The sequence below is a fragment of the Chiloscyllium punctatum genome, chromosome 37, assembly GCF_047496795.1.
Source record: "Chiloscyllium punctatum isolate Juve2018m chromosome 37, sChiPun1.3, whole genome shotgun sequence".
In the NCBI taxonomy this organism is placed as follows: domain Eukaryota; kingdom Metazoa; phylum Chordata; class Chondrichthyes; order Orectolobiformes; family Hemiscylliidae; genus Chiloscyllium; species Chiloscyllium punctatum.
In genome coordinates, this window is record NC_092775.1 from 15,124,251 (window position 1) to 15,145,483 (window position 21,233).

The 21,233-nt window shown below is 41.6% G+C and overlaps 1 protein-coding gene across 3 annotated transcripts in view; it reads left to right on the forward strand.

Moving 5' to 3' along the window:
* The window catches only part of LOC140462893 (protein phosphatase 1 regulatory inhibitor subunit 16B-like), a 186,207-nt gene that overhangs the window by 150,542 nt on the left and 14,432 nt on the right, over positions 1-21,233 (forward strand). For all 3 annotated transcript variants that reach the window (XM_072556328.1, XM_072556329.1, XM_072556330.1), the window contains exons 4-9: positions 197-342; positions 1,258-1,361; positions 11,241-11,365; positions 13,105-13,230; positions 17,298-17,373; positions 18,357-18,486. In XM_072556328.1, the coding sequence (XP_072412429.1) occupies positions 197-342; positions 1,258-1,361; positions 11,241-11,365; positions 13,105-13,230; positions 17,298-17,373; positions 18,357-18,486 (707 nt within the window). The remainder of the gene's footprint in view (positions 1-196; positions 343-1,257; positions 1,362-11,240; positions 11,366-13,104; positions 13,231-17,297; positions 17,374-18,356; positions 18,487-21,233) is intronic.

The following is a 21,233-nucleotide window of genomic DNA, read 5'->3' on the forward strand; positions in this document are numbered from 1 at the left end:
ATGAATGAACGCAAGAAGAAAAGAAAGCATAAAATGGCTCTCCACTGCTCGACATGGGTAGTAAAAGCAGGTTTGGCAGCATCGCCCATCTCCGTAGAACAAATGTGTTGCGGCGCAGTAATATTGGGCACACTTCCAAGGAAACATTTTCATTCTTGTGCTGGTCACTCTTTAATGCCTTGTGATTCCTTTCCAGTCCTGTATCGATAACTTTGAAGAGATGGTAACGCTGCTTTTGGATCATGGCACCAATGTGGATGCGAAGGACAATGAGCTGTGGACGCCTTTGCATGCAGCTGCCACGTGTCGACACACCAACCTCGTCAAAATCCTCATCGAACGGTCAGTCTATTTTTGCCTTGACACTGAGAGGAGGATACATCCAAACCTCAAAGTCTCACTTAAATTCCCATTTCAGCTAACCTGGCTAACCAAAAATCTATCCCACTCTTACCAATAGTTGTTGACTTGAATTTAAATGATTTGCAGGTTGATACTTAACATACCTTTCTTGGCTATGGGGTTCTGTTTTGACTCAGGCAAGAATTGTAATGACTGTGTCACAAGATCTCTGATGTGGAGGAGCTGGTGCTGGACTGGGGTGGCCAAAGTCAGAAGTCACATGACACCGGGTTTATTAGAAATCACAACTTTTCAGGCTGCTGCCGAAGGAGCAGTGCTCCGAAAACTTTTGAGTTCAATTAAACCTGTTGGACTATACCTGGTATTATGTGACTTCTGACAAGATTTCTGATTAGTACTGTTTCCTGGATCCAACTGCTAAGTCAAAACCTTGAGAGGAATACCCACTTTTCTTAATTACCTTATGAATTATTAGGATACTAATTCCAAAAAACTGGAACGTGACAGAGGTCTATATAAATGAAATAAACTTGTATATAAATTCTATTAATCTTACTGATTTGATTTGTTTGACAGAATAAACTCAGCCCTAACACTGCATTAAACAATATTAAATGTCCTGGTAAACAGCTGTGAATATGTTAACTTTTACATTAAGTTTGATGGATTGAGGAAGGTCGCAAAATGAAAATAAAGCAAGAGGATACAGACTGCAAACTTGGTCCTGTCTGAACGGGAAAGGAGGTTGATGTTGTAGGATGGGATTTTCGGTACAAAGAGATATTTTTATTTTCACCAGATTTTGATGGAGAGCAAGGCAGCTACACCTTTGCAAGTAAAGTATTTACTTGAACCCAGAGTTCACGTTACTCATTCTCACTTCTGTTTCTGTAGGGGAGCTGACTTGCTGGCAGTCAATGCAGATGGGAACATGCCCTATGATTTGTGTGATGATGATCGGACTCTGGAGATCATCGAGACAGCAATGGTTAACCAGGGTAAGTCTACGAGGACAAATAGTCTTGTGGCTATGTTCACCATGATTACCTAGAATTACAGCCCTGATATAGGTTATTCAATCCATTCGGTTAATGCCACACCAGTTTCTTCTCACTCATCTCCACTTAACCCTATCAGCACATGTTTATGTTCTTTTCTGTCTAATGTGTTTCATTCAGTTTCTCTGTGATGTATCCTTTGCTTCAACTATGTTTGAGAGATGGAGAAGACTTGCCCTAGAATTCTCTAGACTTTAGTAGGATAAAAAAAAAATTGAAATAACTCATACAAATAATTGAAATACAGAGGCTGGTATCCCATCAACAAGTCACCCTTAATTTACAGGTCCTTGAAACTGATACAGCTCTGTCAGAGGCAGCTCTCAGAGTGAACAGAACCCCTGACACTTCCTGTTCTTAGCTGTCAGCCAGGGCTCCTGATTATACAAGATTAACAGCCCCAATCAGAGAACTCATATCCTATGACGACTACCTGGCTGACCTCGTTACAATCACTACAGTATTCTCCTTGAAGCATGTAACCTTCTTAGTGCTCATCAGGATAGTTGCAGAAAAGATGTTTCTCCCAGCAGAGGGTGCCTAAAACCAAAGGAAACAAGTCTTGGAATAATGGGCTGGTCATTTCAGACTAAGAAGAGGAAGAAGTTCTCCCCTCAGAGGATGGTGAATCTTTGGAATTCTGTACCCAAGAAGCTAGCAGAGGCTCAGTCATTGAGGATATTCAGGTAGAGATGTATTAATATCTGGATTTTACAGCGATCAAGTGATATGGGGACAAGTGAGGAAATGATATTGATGTAGAAGATCAATTGTGCTCTGGCCGATTGGTTGAGTAGGCTCGATAGCCTACTCCTGTTCGGATGTCCTGCATTTTCGTTCATTATGATGGTGGAGTTGCACACTGTAACCATTCTACGGCAGGGAAATTTGTCCTGAACTCCTGACTGGATTTATTGACGATGCATTTACAAGTGATTATCAATATATCCATGACTCTGGGTTTAACACTCCCCACAGATGGAAATGTCTTTTCTGCATTTATTCTGTCAACCCATTTCATCGTTTTAAAGACCTCTCTCAGGTCAATCACTGCCTTTTATAGATAATAATAGAGGCACAGCCTGTTCAGTCTTCTCTGATAAGTATAACCTTTTCATTTTTATATCAAGCTCATAAGTCATTTTCTCTGTATATCCTTTCTATAATGGAGGAATCAGAACTGAACACAATATTCTAAGTATGGTCTAACACTTCCGTTTTGAAATGAAAACCTCCTAAGCTTCACTTTACTGCTCAGCTCGTGTACAACATGGAAAAAAAAAATCCATTAGCTGTTTCAATATGTGAGGGGGAGCAAACACTGGAGTGTTGATTCTCAGACAATCTCCAGATATTTTAGATGTGGGGGAAGAAGGGGGAGAGGTTGTGCCTGGCATTGTTAACTGAGTAAAAGCTGTACACATCACAAGCTTGTTTCTTTCTTCCCCATTCCCTATTGTCATTCCAATCTTACACTCTTTAGACATATACATAAGAGAACAACAGGGCTCAGTGCTGTTGCAAAGTGTTTTGTTCTAATTTTATATTTCATAGAATCCCTACAGTGTGGAAGCAGGCCATTCAGCCCATCAAGTCCATGCTGACCCTCTGAAGAGCATTACTCCCAGACCCACCCCATCCGTGTAAGTCGCCATTTCTCATGGCTGACCCATTAGCCTGTACATCCTTGGATACTGTGGGCAATTTAGCATGGCAAATCCACCTAACCTACACATCTTTGGATTGTGGGAGGAAACCAGAGCACCCAGAGGCAACCATCTCAGACATGAGGAGAACATGCCAACTCCACATAGAGTGTGGAATCGAACCCAGGTCCCTGGTGCTGTGAGGCAGCAGTGATAACTACTGAGCCACCTAGCTGCTAAAGACTGACAGAGGCAGAAGGTACATTGGCATTGGTACAATGGGACTGTCTTCCAAATCACAAGTCTTCTTGACTTGGAAAGATCCCATCATTGGGTGAAAATCCTGGAACCCCCTCCCTGTCAGCATTGTGGGGGTACATTCATCCAGACTTCAGCAGTTTAAGGAGGAGGTTTGGGAGAGACTATGGATGGGCAATAAATGCTGGGATAGCCAACAATCCAAGCAACCCATAACATAAGACCCACTACCACCTTCTTGAAAGCAACTAAAGATGACCAATAAGCCTGGCCAGCAATGCCATATCCTGTAAATGAATAAAGTAAATGAGATGGGAAAGTTGAGGGGAAGCAAAGGAAATGGAGCAAGTCAGAGGGAATAGGGCAGGCAGTGAGAAAAAACAGAGAGAGTCAGTTGAAAATGTAGCCACAAAGTTATCACATCTTCATTGTAAGAGTTTTTAACCCTATAGTCATTGTGATTTTTGCAAAACAAAAAAAAAACCCATGGGATACTTTAAATTATGTTTAGAAAAGGATTGCACAGCTTGAGGAATGTAATGGTAAACATTCCAGTAATTCCTTCTGTCAGGAAAGGTTGGGCATGCCAAATTTATAATTTATAGCTCCTCACGTACCTCCCATTTCTTTACTAACGGCAGTTTTGGCCTCTTACTGTGAAACTGCAAATGTCATTTATTGCAAATTAACATCAAAAAGGTTTGGACCTTTCTTCCCATTACCCCTTGTTTTAGTAACTTGATGTTGATCGACTTTTACACATTTATCCCCCAGGCATTTGCCTTGATTCACTGAGCGATCAGCAATATTTCATTTTTACCCTTGAATATTCTAAATGATGGAGCATTCACAACCCTATAGGGTATAGAATTCTAAAAAGTCACAACCTCCTGAGTGAACAAAGCACTCTTCAATTTATATTCTTTAAGATTCTGTCAAAGAGGCCCTGTGCAAACTGTCAGCATTAGGAACTTCCCCTCTGTCCCCGATCAGCTCCTTGCCAACAGGAATGTTTTACATTAAAAGTGCAAATGTTTCAAACAAAAGAAGCACAGACTAACAATCAGACTGCTATAACACTAATTTAGGTATTCTTAATTAGGATAGCGAGCACCAGTAATAAAAACGGGAAGTGCTGGAAATACTCTTGGAGTCATAACTGACTTGAGACATGAACTGGTTTTTCTCTCCACAGATTCTGCCAGACTCACAAAGTATTCCAGCAGTTTCTGATTTTATTGCCAATTTTCAACATCTGCAATATTTTACTTTGAAAGCTAACTCCAGCTTATGCAAATGAGCAACAATTAGTGTTTGGTACAGCTACGCATGGTATATAATTGTGTAAACAAATAAAGAAGAAACCTACATTTATATATCACTTTTCATAACATCAGGGCATCCCAAAACATTTTACACCTTATGTCCTACATTTGAAATGTATTCACAGATGTGAGGTGTACGTGACTACATCAGATCTTCTCCAACGCATTAAGATTTTCTCATGTTTCCTAATGTTTAAATTAATGTTTGTTATGAGGTGAAGTATCATCTTTGTATTTACTGTGTCTTTTTCCTCCAGAGTGCGAAAGATTGTGACATATTTATAGAAATGGTGTCAAGCTGTAACAGGTGTCAGTCATGGTTCAGTGGGTAGCGCTTTCACCCCAGAGTCAGAGATTTGGGTTCCAGTCACATTCCAGACATGGAAATTGAGGCCGACAGTCCCGGGGAGCACTGGGACTGTGTTGCACTGTTAGAAGTAATGTCTTTTGAATAAAATGTTACGCTGATAGCCCCTCTTCTCTCTTGGGTCAATGTGTAAAATCCTGTCAACAACTGTGAAGAAGAACAGGAAGTTCACCTGGTCAATATATATCCTTCAGTCCATATCCTCACTTTGCCATCTGTGAGACCTTCATATTTGCAAATTCCTACATAAAAACTGAATGATGCAACTAAATTTCAAATGAGTCTCATTGGTTGCAAAGCGCTCGGGATGCCCCGGGTTTATGAAAAAACATTAAAAGACATGATATCAAGATTTTTTTTTCCCCCTTTCTGTCACTGGATGCTACACAGGTTTCCTTTCCCATGGGAGAAGGAGTTGAATCCCAAGGTTGGTTGATGCCACAAAATGAATGCTGACTGTAAGGGATTGAGATGAATTGAGAATGAGCAGTTATAACCTGGGTCTATAGTAAGCTCAAAGACGTAGCACAAACTGCCCTGCATCAGACACTGATTATCACTTCATTTCTAACCTCGACCAGAGAAACCACAAGAAATTCTGGTGCAAGAAATAGTCAGTTAAAATGAATGTGATCATGCTAAGACACTGAGGAGCTAAGATAATAACGAAGGCATCCATCCATCTTGGGAGACAATGCACAGTCCATTTGGCCCAGTGTGAAATTGGGTTGAATATTGCCTTTTGCGTATGAAGGCTGATTTGTGAGATTCTGCAGCTGGTGTTGGTGGCATTGGTCTGGAGTTGACTTGTAACGATTGGAATGAGGTCAGCCAGGTAGATCTCATAGTCTGTGTGTTCCCTGATTGCAGCTGTTAACCTGGTCCAATCAGGGAGTCCTGGCTAAGAGACATAAACAGGAGTTCTTTTCACTCTAGCTCTGAGCTAGCTGGTTCAGTGTTTTGTAGATTACAAGAGGATCTTGATCAGATGTGCCAATGGGCTGAGAAGTGGCAGATGGAGTTTAATTTTGATAAATGTGAAGTGCTGCATTTTAGGAAAGCAAATCTTAGCAGGAATTATACACTTAATGGTCAGGTCCTAGGGAGTGTTGCTGAACAAAGACAGCTTGGAGTGCAGGTTCATAGCTCCTTGAAAGTGAAGTCATGGATAGATAGGATAGTGAAGAAGGCATTTGGTATGCTTTCCTTTATTGGTCAAGAGTATTGAGTACAGGAGTTGGGAGGTCATGTTGCGGCTGCACAGGACATTGGTTGAGCCACTGTTGGAATATTGTGTGCAATTCTGGTCTCCTTCCATGGGAAAGATGTTGTGAAACTTGAAAGGGTTCAGAAAAGATTTACAAGGATGTTGCCTGGGTTGGAGGATTTGAGTTATCGGGAGAGGTTGGAGACGCTAGGGCTGTTTTCCCTGAAGTGTTCGAGGCTGAGGGGTGACCATATAGAGGCTTATTAAATCATGAAGGACATGGATAGGATAAATCGACAAAGTAATTTCCCTGGGGTGGGGGAGTCCAGAACTAGAGGGCATAGGTTTAGGGTGAGAGGGGAAAGATATAAAAGAGACCTAAGGGGCAATGTTTTCATGCAGAGGGTAGTACATGTATGGAATGAACTGCCAGAGGAAATGGTGAAGGTTGGTACAATTGCAACATTTAAAAGGTATCTGGATGGGTATATGAATAGGAATGGTTTGGAGGGTTATGGGCTGGGTGCTCGCAGGTGGGACTAGATTAGGTTAGGATATGTAGTCGGCATGAATGAGTTGACCCAAAGGGTCTGCTTCCGTGCTGTACCCCTCTATGACTCTAAATAAGGGGTCATTTGGTGATGGGATACCAACATTACGGAGTTATTTCAGATTGATGTTTCTGCTTCTTCTCAGTGAGCTGTTTTGATCATTTGATCATCTGATGATCTGATCATTTCTTTGTCCTCTGCTTTTCCTATGCCCTTCTGACTGCATGCCATAATACAACAAGAACATAAGAAACGGGGGAGGGTAGTCCATTCAGCCACTTGAGGCTAATCCTTGAGACAGTATGAATATTGCTGATCTTGGCATTCAATTCCACTTTCCATCCTTATGTCCTTATGTTTCACTGAGACATCAGGATTATTTCACTCTTGCCCTTGAATCTACTCCATGATGGAGCATTCACAACACTATGGGGTATTGAATTCCAGTCACAACTACCAGAGTGAAAAAAACTCTCCTCGTGGATTTGGAATCACAAGTGGGCAAGAACAGGCAGAGGTGGCCCGAAAGGCCATTCAGTGAACCAGATAGGTGTTTGAAACAACATAGAACAGTACAGCACATGTTTGTACAGCACAGTACAGGCCCTTAGGCCCTTGATGTTGTGCCGACCTTTCATCCTACTCTATGATCAGACTAACCCGCATACCCTTCACTGTACTATCTTCCATGTGCCTATCCAAATGTCCCTAATGTATCTGACTCTATTATCACCACTGGCAGTGCATTCCATGCACCCACTACTCTCTGTGTAGAATAAAAAACTACCTCTGACTTCTCCCATAAACCTTCCTCCACTTACCTTAAAATTATGCCCCCTCATGATAGACATTTCTGCCCTGGGAAAAAGTCTCTGGCTAAAATCATGAGGGGCATGGATAGGATAAATAGACTAAGTCTTTTCCCTGGGGTGGGGGAGTCCAGAACTAGAGGGCATAGGTTTAGGGTGAGAGGCGAAAGATATAAAAGGGACCTAAGGGGCAACTTTTTCAAGCAGAGGGTGGTACTTGTATGGAATGAGTTGTCAGGGGAAGTGGTGGAGGCTGGTACAACTGCAACATTTAAAAGGCATCTGGATGGGTATATGAATACGAAGGGTTTGGAGGGATATGGGCTGGGTGCTGGCAGGTTGGACTAGATTGGCTTGAGATATCTGGCCAGCCTGGATAACTTGGACCAAAGTGTCTGATTCCGTGCTGTACATCTCTATGTCTCTAACCACCCTATCTATGCCTCTCCATATCAAGTCACCTGTCATCATTCTTCACTCCAATAACAATGGTTACATGGTCACTGTTGGCTAACTCTTCCATTGAGTTCAGTCTTTAACCATCTGCCATGCTGGGATTGAAACCCATGTCCCCAGAACATTGGCCTCGAGTTCTGGATTACTAAGCTAGCAACATTACCACGATGTCATCACCTCCAGTTTATCATTGCCTATTTTGCTAAACTCCAGTGAAGACTTTCTTAGAAGAGTTCTGCCATGTTGATGGTTTGGGAAGGCACAAATAATATTTTCTAATTATACATGGGATTGAGAGGTTTAATAAACCCTTTTTCTCTTATTATTACAGCTGAATGTAGAAAGAGAGCCAGCCAATTTGCACACCAAAAGCACCTACAAAAGGCTCTGTGCTATAGTCCAGATAATCTGTTTTACTGATGTTTCTAGAAGGATAAATATTGACTGAAACACTTGGGAAAACCCTCTACCCTCTTTTGAAATAACAGCATTAATATCAACTTGAAAGTGCAGATGCATGAGGCCTCAGTTTGTAACATCTCATCTGAAATATGACACCACCAGAAAATGCAGCATTCCCTCAGTGTCATCCTCGTTTTGCTCCCCAGTCTTTGGAGTGGAACTGGGAATCTCTGAAGTAGGAATGCCACGGACTGACCCAAGTCTAAAACCACCAAGACTGTTTGGAGAGCAGTTTGTAGGGTTTAAAGGGGCTTGAGGGCCTGGGCAAAGTACAAATAATGAAGCCTGTTTCCATCCATCTCATGTAGCTTCCTGGCTGCTTCATTAGACCAAACAGAAAACCTGTGTCTTTACTGCTCATGGTTTGTGTCACTACAAATGTTCTATTTACAGAGTCTGTAAAGTCAACCAGTCTTCTAAATATCTGTGTAAATTGAGTTTATTTTATGTCTGAGCATCCCAAACTCAGTTGTAGTTTTGTTTTGGTGAATTTTGCATCCGGGAGGGTGAAGGATGCTAATATTTGGGACTGGAGCCCTTCATGTACCATATGCTCAGTAGTAATGCCAAGGAGTCTCCGAGATTGAGTGTAACATGATCAGATGCCTGTGCCCTGCTTCTGATGAAATATCACAGACCTAACCTCAGAATAACATGTTCTCCTGCTGCAGTATGACAGGTTGTTTTTCCTGTTGTGTGGCCATTCTGACTAATGTTGCCAATTTATATTGAACAAGAGACTGTTTCATCTGTGGACATGAACCCCCAGGAGCTGGAATGACATCGTCCAACCTCGGTTTTGCAAAGCAGTAAAACACAGGGCACTTTCATCCCATCAGTCTAACCTGGAACTAGGTCCAGTTACCAGAGTTAAAAGAACGCTCTGCTAATCCAAGCCTCACCAAACTTTATGACTGACAGCACCAAGGGAAACACCACACACCTTGTTCTTATACACTGTAGATGTTTCCAGTCATCCTGTTCAGAGATGTTATTACACACTTCTGGAGCAGGTGTGTCTTGATCCTCGATCTCCTGGCTAAGAGCCATTCTCTTATACCCTGTATATTGGGATCTTAGCTCAGTTGGATTAGACAAAGTTCAGCATTTATTTGGTCCAGCAACTGCATTGCCATGTTGTCTTCGATTGGATTAAAGTGGGTTTCACCTGGCCTCTTACTCAGCCAGCATTAGTCACAGGAAATTGCGGATTTGTGGTTTTTTCCTCTAATGCCAATGTTACTCAGAATTAAACTATCAGTATTGAGTTTTCACAATTTGTTTAGTCTAGGGAGGGTAGCCTGCCATCCTTGTCTCATCTGCCCTGTATGTGACTCCAGATCCATGTCCATACGTTTGACTCTTCATGACTCCCTAATATGCCCAAGCAAGACATGTAGAAAGCTTACCTACTGTCAAGGGCAGTAGGAGTGGGCTATAATTGCAGGTCGTACCTGTGATGCCCTCGGACTGCTGTGAACGAATAACAAATAGTCAAAAAGTATGGCACTGAAAAAGTACAGCAGGTCAGGCCATATCTGAGGAGCAGGAGAATCAACTTTTTGGGCATATCAGGAATGATAAAGGGCTTATGCCTGAAACGTCAACTCTCCTGCTCCTCAGATACTGCTGGACCAGCTGTGCTTTTCCAGTGCCACAATTGATCAATTCTGACTCTTTAGCACATGCAGTTCTCACTTTCTCATCATGAATAACAAATAGATTATTACAATGATTGACATAGACAAAAGAAATAGAAGGAGGGTCTAGTGGAACATAACCATCAACATGGATAGCTTAGACCAAATGATCTGTACCTCTGCTGTAACTCCTGTGAAATCTTATCTGTAAATGAGACCAGTTAGTGTTATTAGAGTTGCCAGTCCTCCATGATTATTCTTGAGTCTCCATCAATTGAAAATTCATCTCCTGAACATTGTTCCGAGCAAGCAAGAAAAAAAAGTATGTGTGTTTTTATTTATCATTGTAACGTATACATGGGTGGGGGGGAGGGGTGGGGGGGAGGGTAAATGGGTTAGCTGACTGGCAAGGAAGAGTGGTTGGAAGTGATGAAACACCCAACATTGGGAAGCTGATTCCTGTCCAACTCATGATGAAATCTGGCTTTTGAGAGGAGGAACAGAATGACGTTTACCACATTTACCACCAGTTATATGGGTTCTTTCGTGCCCCCTTTTATTTCTGCAATTTTATTGTACCAGAACAACAAATTAACCAACGTGAAGAAATATTTTTGTTATATTAGCTTCTCAACCAGTTGCTTAAAAATGGACACATCCTAGCTTGGCAATATTTCCTGTTTTTTTTTCAATGCCCCTCTGTTATGTTACTTCCAGTTATTTGTATACAACAGATGGCCAACTTTAATTATATCTCAAAGGCAAAATACTTCTCTTGTTCATATGCTGAAGGGAACACTTAAATTCCCATTCACTGATCAACACATATAACAACTACATTTTCAAACAAAATAGTCATCAATTATTAACAGCTCTGACTTTGGTCTACTTTTAAACTTCTTACTCCTAATGTTTCCATTTCCTGGATGTGTGTAACCTCTCCTTGCTGATTTCCTTCATTCTTTAAAAACAAAAGAGAACTTGCATCCATAATGTTGACAAATTTCCTGTTTGTAGTTTGTGTACGATCGGTCTGAGACACCCCTGCTGAGATTTCTGACTGGAATTAACAAACTTTCATCTTAAAATCTTGCTCAGGGATCACTCAGGAGAAAATTGACCAAACCCGCACCGCAGTAGAGCAGCAAATGATTATAGACATCAAAGATGGTATTCAGGCAGGTGCTGATCTGAATGCAAGAGATGCTCAGGGAGCCACCCTGGTAAGTAAAGTTGCCACCATTTGATGCGGGTTGACCTAACCTTACCACTGGGTGTACTCAAAGAGTATCATTTCCCAAATATGGGAAGTCACGCTCATTATAATATTATTTAGAATTTGCTTTAAGTCTAATTGAAATGAAATCATGGGAATGAAATAAGCCGTACACAAGGCAAGAATGCCTAAGCTTTATCACCTTATCTCAATTCTAATGCAACTATTGTCAACACAATGTGTAATTAATGCAGGTAAGCCTACATTTTACAAGGTATCCTGACCTTGAAGGTGCAACTTGATATTCATTTTTATGTTTGCATGACATTGAGGTAAGAATAAACATTATGCGGTTACCTAGATTTATTTTGGAAAATAACCACCAGATTAACTTTTCCAAATTTATAGTCTCCCTCACTTCTCTTATTGTTCTGGAATAAATAGCATCTATTTAGACAATTCTGAGGAAAGGTCACCAAACCGGAAATGTTAACTCTAATTTCTCTCCACAGTTGCTGCTGAGCTTTTCCAGCAATTGCTGTTTTTGTTCCTATTTACAGAGGATTTGTTTGGTTGATCCCTATCTGCAATGTTATTTTAAAACTGTCATTAATTCTTAGATAAATTATCTGATATTTTCTAATGATCAGACTTTTTGATAGTCCAGCTGATGTTAATTTTGAGATTAATTATCTGACTTTGCTACTTATAGAGATGACACGTTGCTCATGCTCTCCCTCAGGAGGGTTGCATTTTCTCCCCGTGTCGGAGTAGGTTTTCTCTGGGGGCTCCTATTTCCTGCCATAATCCAAAGATGTGCAGGTTAGATGGATTGACGATGCTAAATTACCCATCGTGTCCAGGGATGTGTAGGCTAGGTGGATTGGCCATGGGGAATGCAGGGTTACAGGGGTAAGGTATGGGGGTGGGGGCATGGGTGGAACACTCTTGGTAGGGTTGGTTTGGACTCGATGGGCTGAATGGCCTGCTTCCACACTGTAGGGATTCTATGATTCTTCGATTTTTATGCCTATTTGGAGTAAATAATCATTCAGAATGTTATTTCGTCAACTTTCATTCCAAGTTTCAACCCCTATTTGCAGTTATTACAAGTCTTTCCTTTTGTTTGGCTCTGAATGTTCACAATTCAGAGAATTTCTGGTCATGCTAGACTGGTGGTCTTTGGGAACTAAGAATTGAGAGGTGTTCAGTCCTGTCAAGATTGAGGAGTTTGTGGATGCTAGGTTTCCATTATTCCTTTTAAAGATATTGTTTGCCTGAAGCTTGATTTCCAAGTTTCAAAACTCAGAAATGAAGTATGTGTATTGATGCAGCATTCAGTCATAAAGATTAGCTTGGAGCAAAACAACTTATAACATCTTGAAAACATGTGGCTGCAACAGTCATGAGGAAGGCAGAGCATAGAGAATGCTTCTGCACAATAAGTCCCAGCACTCATTAGTTTGATTTAAGTGAATGTCTGTCCCACTATATTCTACTCTGCTGGTGCCTTAAACACCACATTCAGTGTCACACAACAACCTGCATTCAAATAGCACCTTTACCTGGGTAAAAGGTCCCAAGACATACAAGCCCCTTTCCTCACGTACACAGCTATCCAATTGTTGGTTTTTTTTCTTCTTTGTGGGATTTTCCCTAAGTCTTTTCATTTGAAATTTGATTATTGTTGATTTATGGGTCAGTGACCAGTTTGTTTAAGGCCTTTTTCACCTGTCTCTCCCTCAGCTCCATGTGGTTGCTGCCAATGGGTACTGCACAGTTGCTGAGCTCCTTCTCGAACACGGGGCCAAAGTAAACATCAAGGACCATGACGGCTGGGAACCACTGCATGCTGCTGCCTGCTGGGGTCAGGTCAGTCACCCTATATAACTGGAGGTATTGATGTTTTGTACGCAAATTGCTCAGAAAGGTGAGAAGATGCATCTGCATTTGTGTAGCACCCTTCACATACTCGTGATGCCTATTTGAAGCCAGTTAGCACATTTTTGAGTATGATCGCTGTTGTACTGTAGGAAATTTGGCAGCCATTTTGCACACGCAAAGCTCCCTCAAATAGCATTATGATAATGATTAGATAATCTGTTTTTGTGATGTTGTTTAAGGGATAAATATTGAGCTGGGCACTGGGGATAACTTTCTTGCTCTTCTTTTGAATAGTGCAATGGAAGATTTTACATCCAACTGAGGCAGTAGACAGGTCATCAGTTGAACATCTTATATAAGATATAGTCCGTATAACAGTGTGGCACTCCCTCCATACTGCACTGGAATGCCAGCTTAGGTACAGTACTCAAGGAGTAGGACTAGAACAAACAACCTGCAAAATAATTCTGCAACATAAGAACAAATTCCATGGCAACACCACCAACAATCAGAGCTATCTTGCCAACTAACCAGCACATTGTATGAATAGTTGCTTGTTTTAAAATTTGGTGTTCTTGCAACTGTCCCGATGAGTGCAAGACAAAAGGCTTTGACAGCATGTCCCTTTCTTTTTAACAAAACCTATAAATACATTGGCACAGTAACAGTATGTGAGAAGGTCTGGGACCAGGGAACACAATCTCACAGTAAGGGGTCACCCACCTAAAACAGAGTTGAAAAAGAATTTCTTCTCACAAAGGATAACAAATGTGTGGAAATCTTTACTGCGGAGCGCTGTTGAGGCTGGGTCATTAGGTATATTCAAGTACATTGAGATAGAATTTTACTCAAACGAATCAAGGCAGGATGGTGGAATTGAGGATTATCAGATCAGCCATGATCTCACTGAATGGTGGAACAGATACAATGAGCCAAATGCACTGCTTCTGCTCCTGTGTCTTTTAGTATATTGCTTAGATTTTGATTTGATGAACTCCTGGTCTGGGCAGAAGGTGACAATGGGTAGTCTGTTCCTGCACATTTCATAGTCAACAGATGTAGAACAGCATTGATAGATTGTCAGCTACTGGTTACCTGCATACATGACATCTACCTCAGCTGAAATAGGCTGGAACATGCTGCATGGGTTTGAGAGAACTAGAAAAGTGATGTGAGGAGAAAGTATGCGATCGTACATTTAACCAACAGTAAGATTATAATATGTGACTGGTCAATTCTCAATCTCCATTTGGACTGGCCTCTCCTTGCAAGCCATTCTTTACCAATACTTTGTCTCCCATCCAGAACAAGATTTCAGTTCTACACATCAGTCGTCTAATGGCGACAATAAGATGGGAAGGGTCAGGGTATCCTCCCGCTGGGGACACATGGAACCCAATTGGGAAAAAGCAGAATTCCCCAACTGAGGACTTAAACCTGAGTGATGGGCAGGTCTAGGAGTTTTCCAAACTGGGTCATCGAGCCAGATTGCTAGGGTGTGGCGATTGGTGCTCAGGGTTTCAGGGAAAGCCAAGTTGCTCCATTCCTCGGTAACATTGTTAACACTTCTCTGTGTGTTATTACACATTCCGCACTGGCACACAGTGGTTGTGGTATGTATCAAGACAGCTTCAATAATACCCATGAGGATAATCGTGATAGGTGCAGAGTGACACTGTCAATGCCAAATATCCCTGGAAGTTACTAGAACAATTTGTAAAGATGTGGCTTGTTCCTTCGTCATGGCTGTACCAAAATCCCGAACTCCTCCACTAACAGGTGCAGTCCTAAGGGTGGCACAGTGGCTCAGTAATTAGCACTGCAGCCTCACAGCACCAGGGATCCGGGTTCAATTCCGACCTCGGGTGACTGTCTGTGTGGGTTTCCTCCGGGTGCTCCAGTTTCCTCCCACAATCCAAAGATGTGCAGGTTAGGTGAATTGGCCATGCTAAATTGCCACAGAGGGATCTGTAGTTTAGGTGCATTAGTCAGGGGTAAATATAGGGTAGGAGAATGAGTCTGGGTGGGTTACTCTTCGGAGGGTTGGTGTGGACTTGTTGGGCTGGAGGGTTTGTTTGCATGCTGTAGGGATTCTAATAAAGTAAAAGTTCTAATAACCGTTCAGGGAATGTTTCCATCCTATAGACTGCAACAGTTCAATAAAGCCAGCACTAGTTTTTCAAAGGAACCAAACATACTGATTAGAAGCAGGGCCCTCCAGCCTACTCCAACATCTAGAGTCATGGAGATGTACAGCCTGAAAACAGATCCTTCAGTCCAACTTGTTCATGCTGGCCAGATATCCTAAACTAATAAGTCCCATTTGCCAGCACCCAGCCCATATCCCTCCAAACCCTTCCTATTCATATACCTATCCAAATGCCTTTTAAATGTTGCAATTGTACCAGCCTCCACCACTTCCTCTGGCAGTGCATTCCATACCCGTACCACCCTCAACCTAGGCCCTCTAATTCTGGACTCCTCCACCTCAGGGAAAAGACCTTGGCTGTTTAATAAGATCATGGCTGGTCTAATTACTCCACATTCCTGTCTACCCTGATAAACTTTCACCCCATTACTTCTCAAGAATCTATCTCTCTCTCTGCCTTAAAAATATTCAAGACTTGGCTTTCTTTTGAGAAAGAGAGTTCCAAGGATTTTCAATCCTCTGTGAAGTGGTGGGGAACAATAAGCCTTATTTTTAAACAATGACCCTTAGTTATAGGTCCTCCTACAAGAAAACAAATCCTTCCCATATGTATCACATTAAGACTTCTTTGGATTCTATATATTCTAATTAAGTCTAATTATCTCCAGGGGATATAAGCCTACCTTTCTTCATAACATTAACCACCTACCTCCAGATATCCAACAAAGGATATGCAACAGAGTGGGGAAAGAAACAGTAAAAAAGAAACATGGAAATTAATTTCCTGGTATTACTGGAGCTCCCTTTTAGAGTATATAAAACAAGTTGTACTAATATGTGGCATTCGCAAGTTTTGCTGGTTTTCCATCTGGAAACATGCAGTGATGCCCAAAATCCTACAATATTTTTGTTAAAGTTTCACGTGCAAGTGATACAATGCAGACATTGACAATGCAGACATTGCAGTGATGCTCTCATGCTGCAATACTAATTACAGTGCTCTGCACCCAGGAATAACTGTGGTCGTGTCTATCCAAAATATGTGTTTGTTCAAACCCAGAGCGATTCTGCTGGTTTGTGTGTAACATGTAGCGACTCCCTCTTCTGGTAAAACCCAGTGAGGACAGATTTTGTGAAACCGACCCACACTAAAATAAGAACATGTTGCTACCCCAGCACAATCACTGGTCCAGTTGCATTTCTGAAATTGGTTAACACCAATATTTCTTTGTGCCCTTTGATACATGTTTTTAAAAATTAATTAGTCATAGATTCACATACTTGCCAAAAACCTTCTTGATGAAAGAATTTCATAACTTGAGAATAGGATTCACATCCTTTCACTTTGTCCAGCTTTGCACCTTTCCCTTTCCTCTTGTCAGAGGGCAGCATGTACATGCCAGTAATTTTTGTCCATTTATGTCCGTCTTGAGGAACACAATAGAGATACAGCCCTAAATGAGCTCCTTTTAAAGTGGCTTTTATTCTATCAATGGGACAGAAAAATGGCAATTCATTCAGAGAGAGAAAATCATTCCTTTTCATAGCATTCCAAGGATTAATTAGACAGTTGTTTTGAACAACAGCAAAACACTGTGAACGCTGGAAATATGAAACAAACACAGAGAATGCTGGAAAGCCTCAATAGGTCTGGTGGCATCTGTGAAAAGAGAAACAGAGTTAGTATTTCAAGACTGGCATGATTCTTCTTGAGAACTACTGGAAGCTAGGTACCCTGCAGTTCTGAAGAAGAGTCACACTAGACTCAAAACACAAACTGTTGCTCTCTGCGCAGATGCTGCCAGACTTGCTGTTTTGAACATTCGAGGTGGAACAAGGAATTGCACTAACTTTTCTTGTGTTCCCACTGTTAAAATGTAAACATGTTTCTATTTTTTTTTTGTAGATGCAAATTGCGGAATTGCTGACAGCTCACGGTGCGAGTCTCAACGCCAAGACAAACCTGAAAGAAACACCAATTGGTTAGTCATAGATGTAAGGTTGGCACCATTTGCCTTGCCCAACAAAAGACAGATTAAGGCTGGGGAAGGGATAAGGTCCAAGGCTTGAATTCTTCTGGAATATTCCAAATGCAACAGGAATATCATAGAAGTCACGAGTATACTTCTGATTCTGCTGTCTAGTCAGAAATGTAATAATGAAACTGCTGACTAAAACAGCATTCAGTCCCTTACTTTATCTCTGTTTGTATCTCATTGAAATATTAATAATATCTCTCTGTTACATTTTAGAGTCTTATCTGTTCATGCAAGTGTGGATCCTTCAGCTTTTGTATTTTGGAATGTTTTACATCAGAAATGTTTAGCTTCTTTTAGCTTTGCAAGTATCTTTATTGGCTCTGCTGTTAGGTTCTGATAATGTGCCCAGCATGGCAAACAGTAAATCTTGCTTTAAATTTTTCTTCTGTGCTGTAACTTACCCTGTGCCCTCCTCCATGCACCTGAAATCCTCCAGTCAATCACAAAATTGAGGCTGGGTAGGAAATGGCCAATAGTTGGCCACTTGAGGCCCTGAATTAGGGCAGAGGCAGTGGCAAGGCTACCCAGCCTGGTAATACTCCAGGGGAGACCATGACATTCTCCTCAATGACTCTATTCTTTCACACACTCATTGTATCAGATAATCTTCAACTTGCAAGGAAATTCAACCTGGTGTGTGGATTTCGGTGCCACTAATTTGCACCCTGTGAGATAATCCACTTTGTGACTTGAACCATCTTGTCTGAAAAATGGACCTTAAGCAGTGCAGCCCTCCTAAAGTTTTGGCATTGCAGGGTCAGCCACAATTCTATAGGCTCAGCCCACAATCTGCAGATTTAGAGACAAGTGTGCTGCTGTTGGGTCATAGCACAGGCAGATAGCACAGTCTACAGGTTCAATCTCAAAATGGTGCACTGTTGCATTAAAATTATCTGAAAAGGACTAATGTTACTTTTCCATTGTAGATCTCTGTGATGATGAGGAGTTCAGAGTCTTACTTCGACAGCTCAAGCACAAACATGATAGCATCCTGAAATCACAGGGCAAGAACAAGTCATCTCTAAGCAGGAGAACCTCTAGCGCTGGAAGTCGAGGGTTAGTAGTTGCACCCTGATTGATGAAAGATCTTCTTCTACAGCAACAATCAGATGATTTACTTGGATGTCGCTTTCCTTGGTCACAGTTTCTGGCTTCTTTAGTTAACTTTCTGGGCTCCATTTCCCCTTATTTGTAAAATGAAAATGGCCCTGAGTAATTTTAGTTGTTGGTCATGAACATATGATCTGGAATTCGAAATAACTCCACAATCAACACCATTGAATCAAAGAATTGAATCCTTGCAATATGGAAGCAGGCCATTCGGCCCATTGAGTCCACACCAATCCTCCAAATAGCATCTTACCCAGACCCACCCCAGCCCTGTAACTCTGCATTTCCCCTGGCTAACCCACCCTGCTTGCCTGGACAATATTGGCAATTTCCCTATGGCCAATCCATGCTAACCTGTACATCTTTGGACTATGGGAGGAAACTGGAGCACCCAGAGTAAACCCACACAGACATGGGAAGAATGTGCAAACTCCACATAGACAGTCACCCGAGGGTGGAATTGAACTTGGGTCCCTGGTGCTGTGAGGCAGCAGTGCTAACCACTGAGCCACCTTTATTTACACGTGAATAGTATTTGACACTGGTTCAGCTAGCACAGAGCCAGCTCCTAGAGTGAGCCAGACTCCCTAACACTCCTGTTTATATCTGTCAGTCAGTACTCCCTGATTTGGACGAGAACAGAACAGAAAGGCAGATCAGGGAATGTTAACAGCCCTAATCAGGGAACTCATAGTCTGTGCAGTCCACCTGGCTGAGTTCATTCCAATCACTGCGGAATTACTAATAGGCTTGATCAAGATGTATCCTCTCAAATCCACTCAGGGAAACCCTGAATAATCCCCCGTGCCTCTTCTCTCAGAGGTTTGTGAACCTTGGAATGGCAGCCATAGATACTAAGTCATTAGTTATACTCACGACGGAGGTCAATAGATCTGAGGGATATGGGGATAGTGTAGAAAGGTGGAGATGAGTTAGAAGATCAGCCATGATCTTCTTCAATGGAGGAGAAGGGTCGAGAGCCAAATGATGGACTCCAGTTTCTGTTTACGTTTGAATTGAGAAAGCTGGACACTGCTTTACTGGGGAATGCAAAAGAAAAACCAACAAGAAACTGAATAAGGGCAAAACGCTGCAAATAATGGAGATAGACATAAAATCATAGAGTCATACAGCACAGAAATGGACCCTTCGGTCCAAACAGTCCATGTCGAACATGGTCCCAAACTAAACCAGTCCCACCTGTCTGCTCCTGGCCCATATCCCTCCAAACCTTTCCTATTTACTCACTTACCTAAATGTCTTTTAAGCATTGTAATTGTATCCATATCCACCACTTCTTCAGGGAGTTCATACCATGAGAAAACCACCCTCTGTATAAAAAGATTGCCCCTCATGTCTATTTAAAATCTCTCTCCTCTCCCCTTAAAGATGTGCCCCCTTGGGGAAGTTCAGCAGATCTGGCAACACCATTGCAGAGAAAAACAGAGTTAACGTTTCAAATTCAATGACTTTGGAAGTAAAGAGGTGGAAAAGTCATGGCTTTTATGCTGTAGAAAAGGGATATGGAGGGTAAATGAGCAGAAAGGTAGATCAGGGAAGTGAAGAGATTGGAAATCAAAGATGTCATTGAACAAAAGACAAAGGGAAAGATAATGATTCTAGAGATGAAAGGGTATTGAAATGGAATAGGCAGTAATGACAAAATAAAGATAAACTCTGAATGAACCATGAAAAACAGGATACAACGAGAAACAGAAGTTATCCTTCCTAAACCTTTCCTTCCGATGTTCTGGTTCTGTCAGCCAGTTGCTATGCTTTGAACTGGAGCATGAGTACATCATTTGGCTTATTTCTTTAAAACAATCATAGCTGATCCTATAGTATTTCATATTCCATACTGTCGTTAGACCTCCAGGGAAATGATGGATTAGCCATGAATTTGGAATTGAAGAGCAGGGTCACAAGGGATACTCCTATCCTCTGAGAGACCAAAAGTCTATTTCTCCAAATGTTAAACATACTCTGTGACTGAACATCCACAATCCATTTGGATAGAAAATTCTAATGATTCACAAGCCACTGAATGAAGATATTTTTCTTCCATTTTAGTTCTGATGAAGAGTCATTGGACTTGAAACGTTAGCTCTGTTTTCTCCCCGCAGACACTGCCAGACCTGCTGAGTTTCACCAGCAATTTCTGTTTGTGCTTCAGCTCTTCAGCATCCACAATTCTTTGTTTTATACTGAATAATAAGCTTCTTATCCTTCAACTGTATCCCCATGTTCCAGCTTCAGTCATCAACAAAAGCAGCCTTTCATGTGTCTACCCTTTCAAGCCCATTTCGAATCTTTGTTTCATTTACATTACCTTTTGTTCTTCGAAACACCAGCGAATATGGGGTGAATCTACTCAGCCTCTCATCACAGGCCTACACGTTCATTCAAGTATACAATCTAGTGAACATTGTTGTCCCACCTCCAAGGCAAGTATATCCTTCCTCAGGTTTGGAGACCAAACTGTGCATCTGACTGCATTCACTTCCCTTATCTCTGCTGCTTTTCCTGACCCATTATATTATTCACTACACATGAGGAAAGTGCTTTGGATATGTACATTTTCAATCACTTTTTCTGGCCTGCTTCTACACTGTAGGGATTCCATGATTCTGTAAACTCATCAAAGTCTTTGATAGGCAGATTAATAATAAGAGGGTGGTGAAGGGACCAAAAGG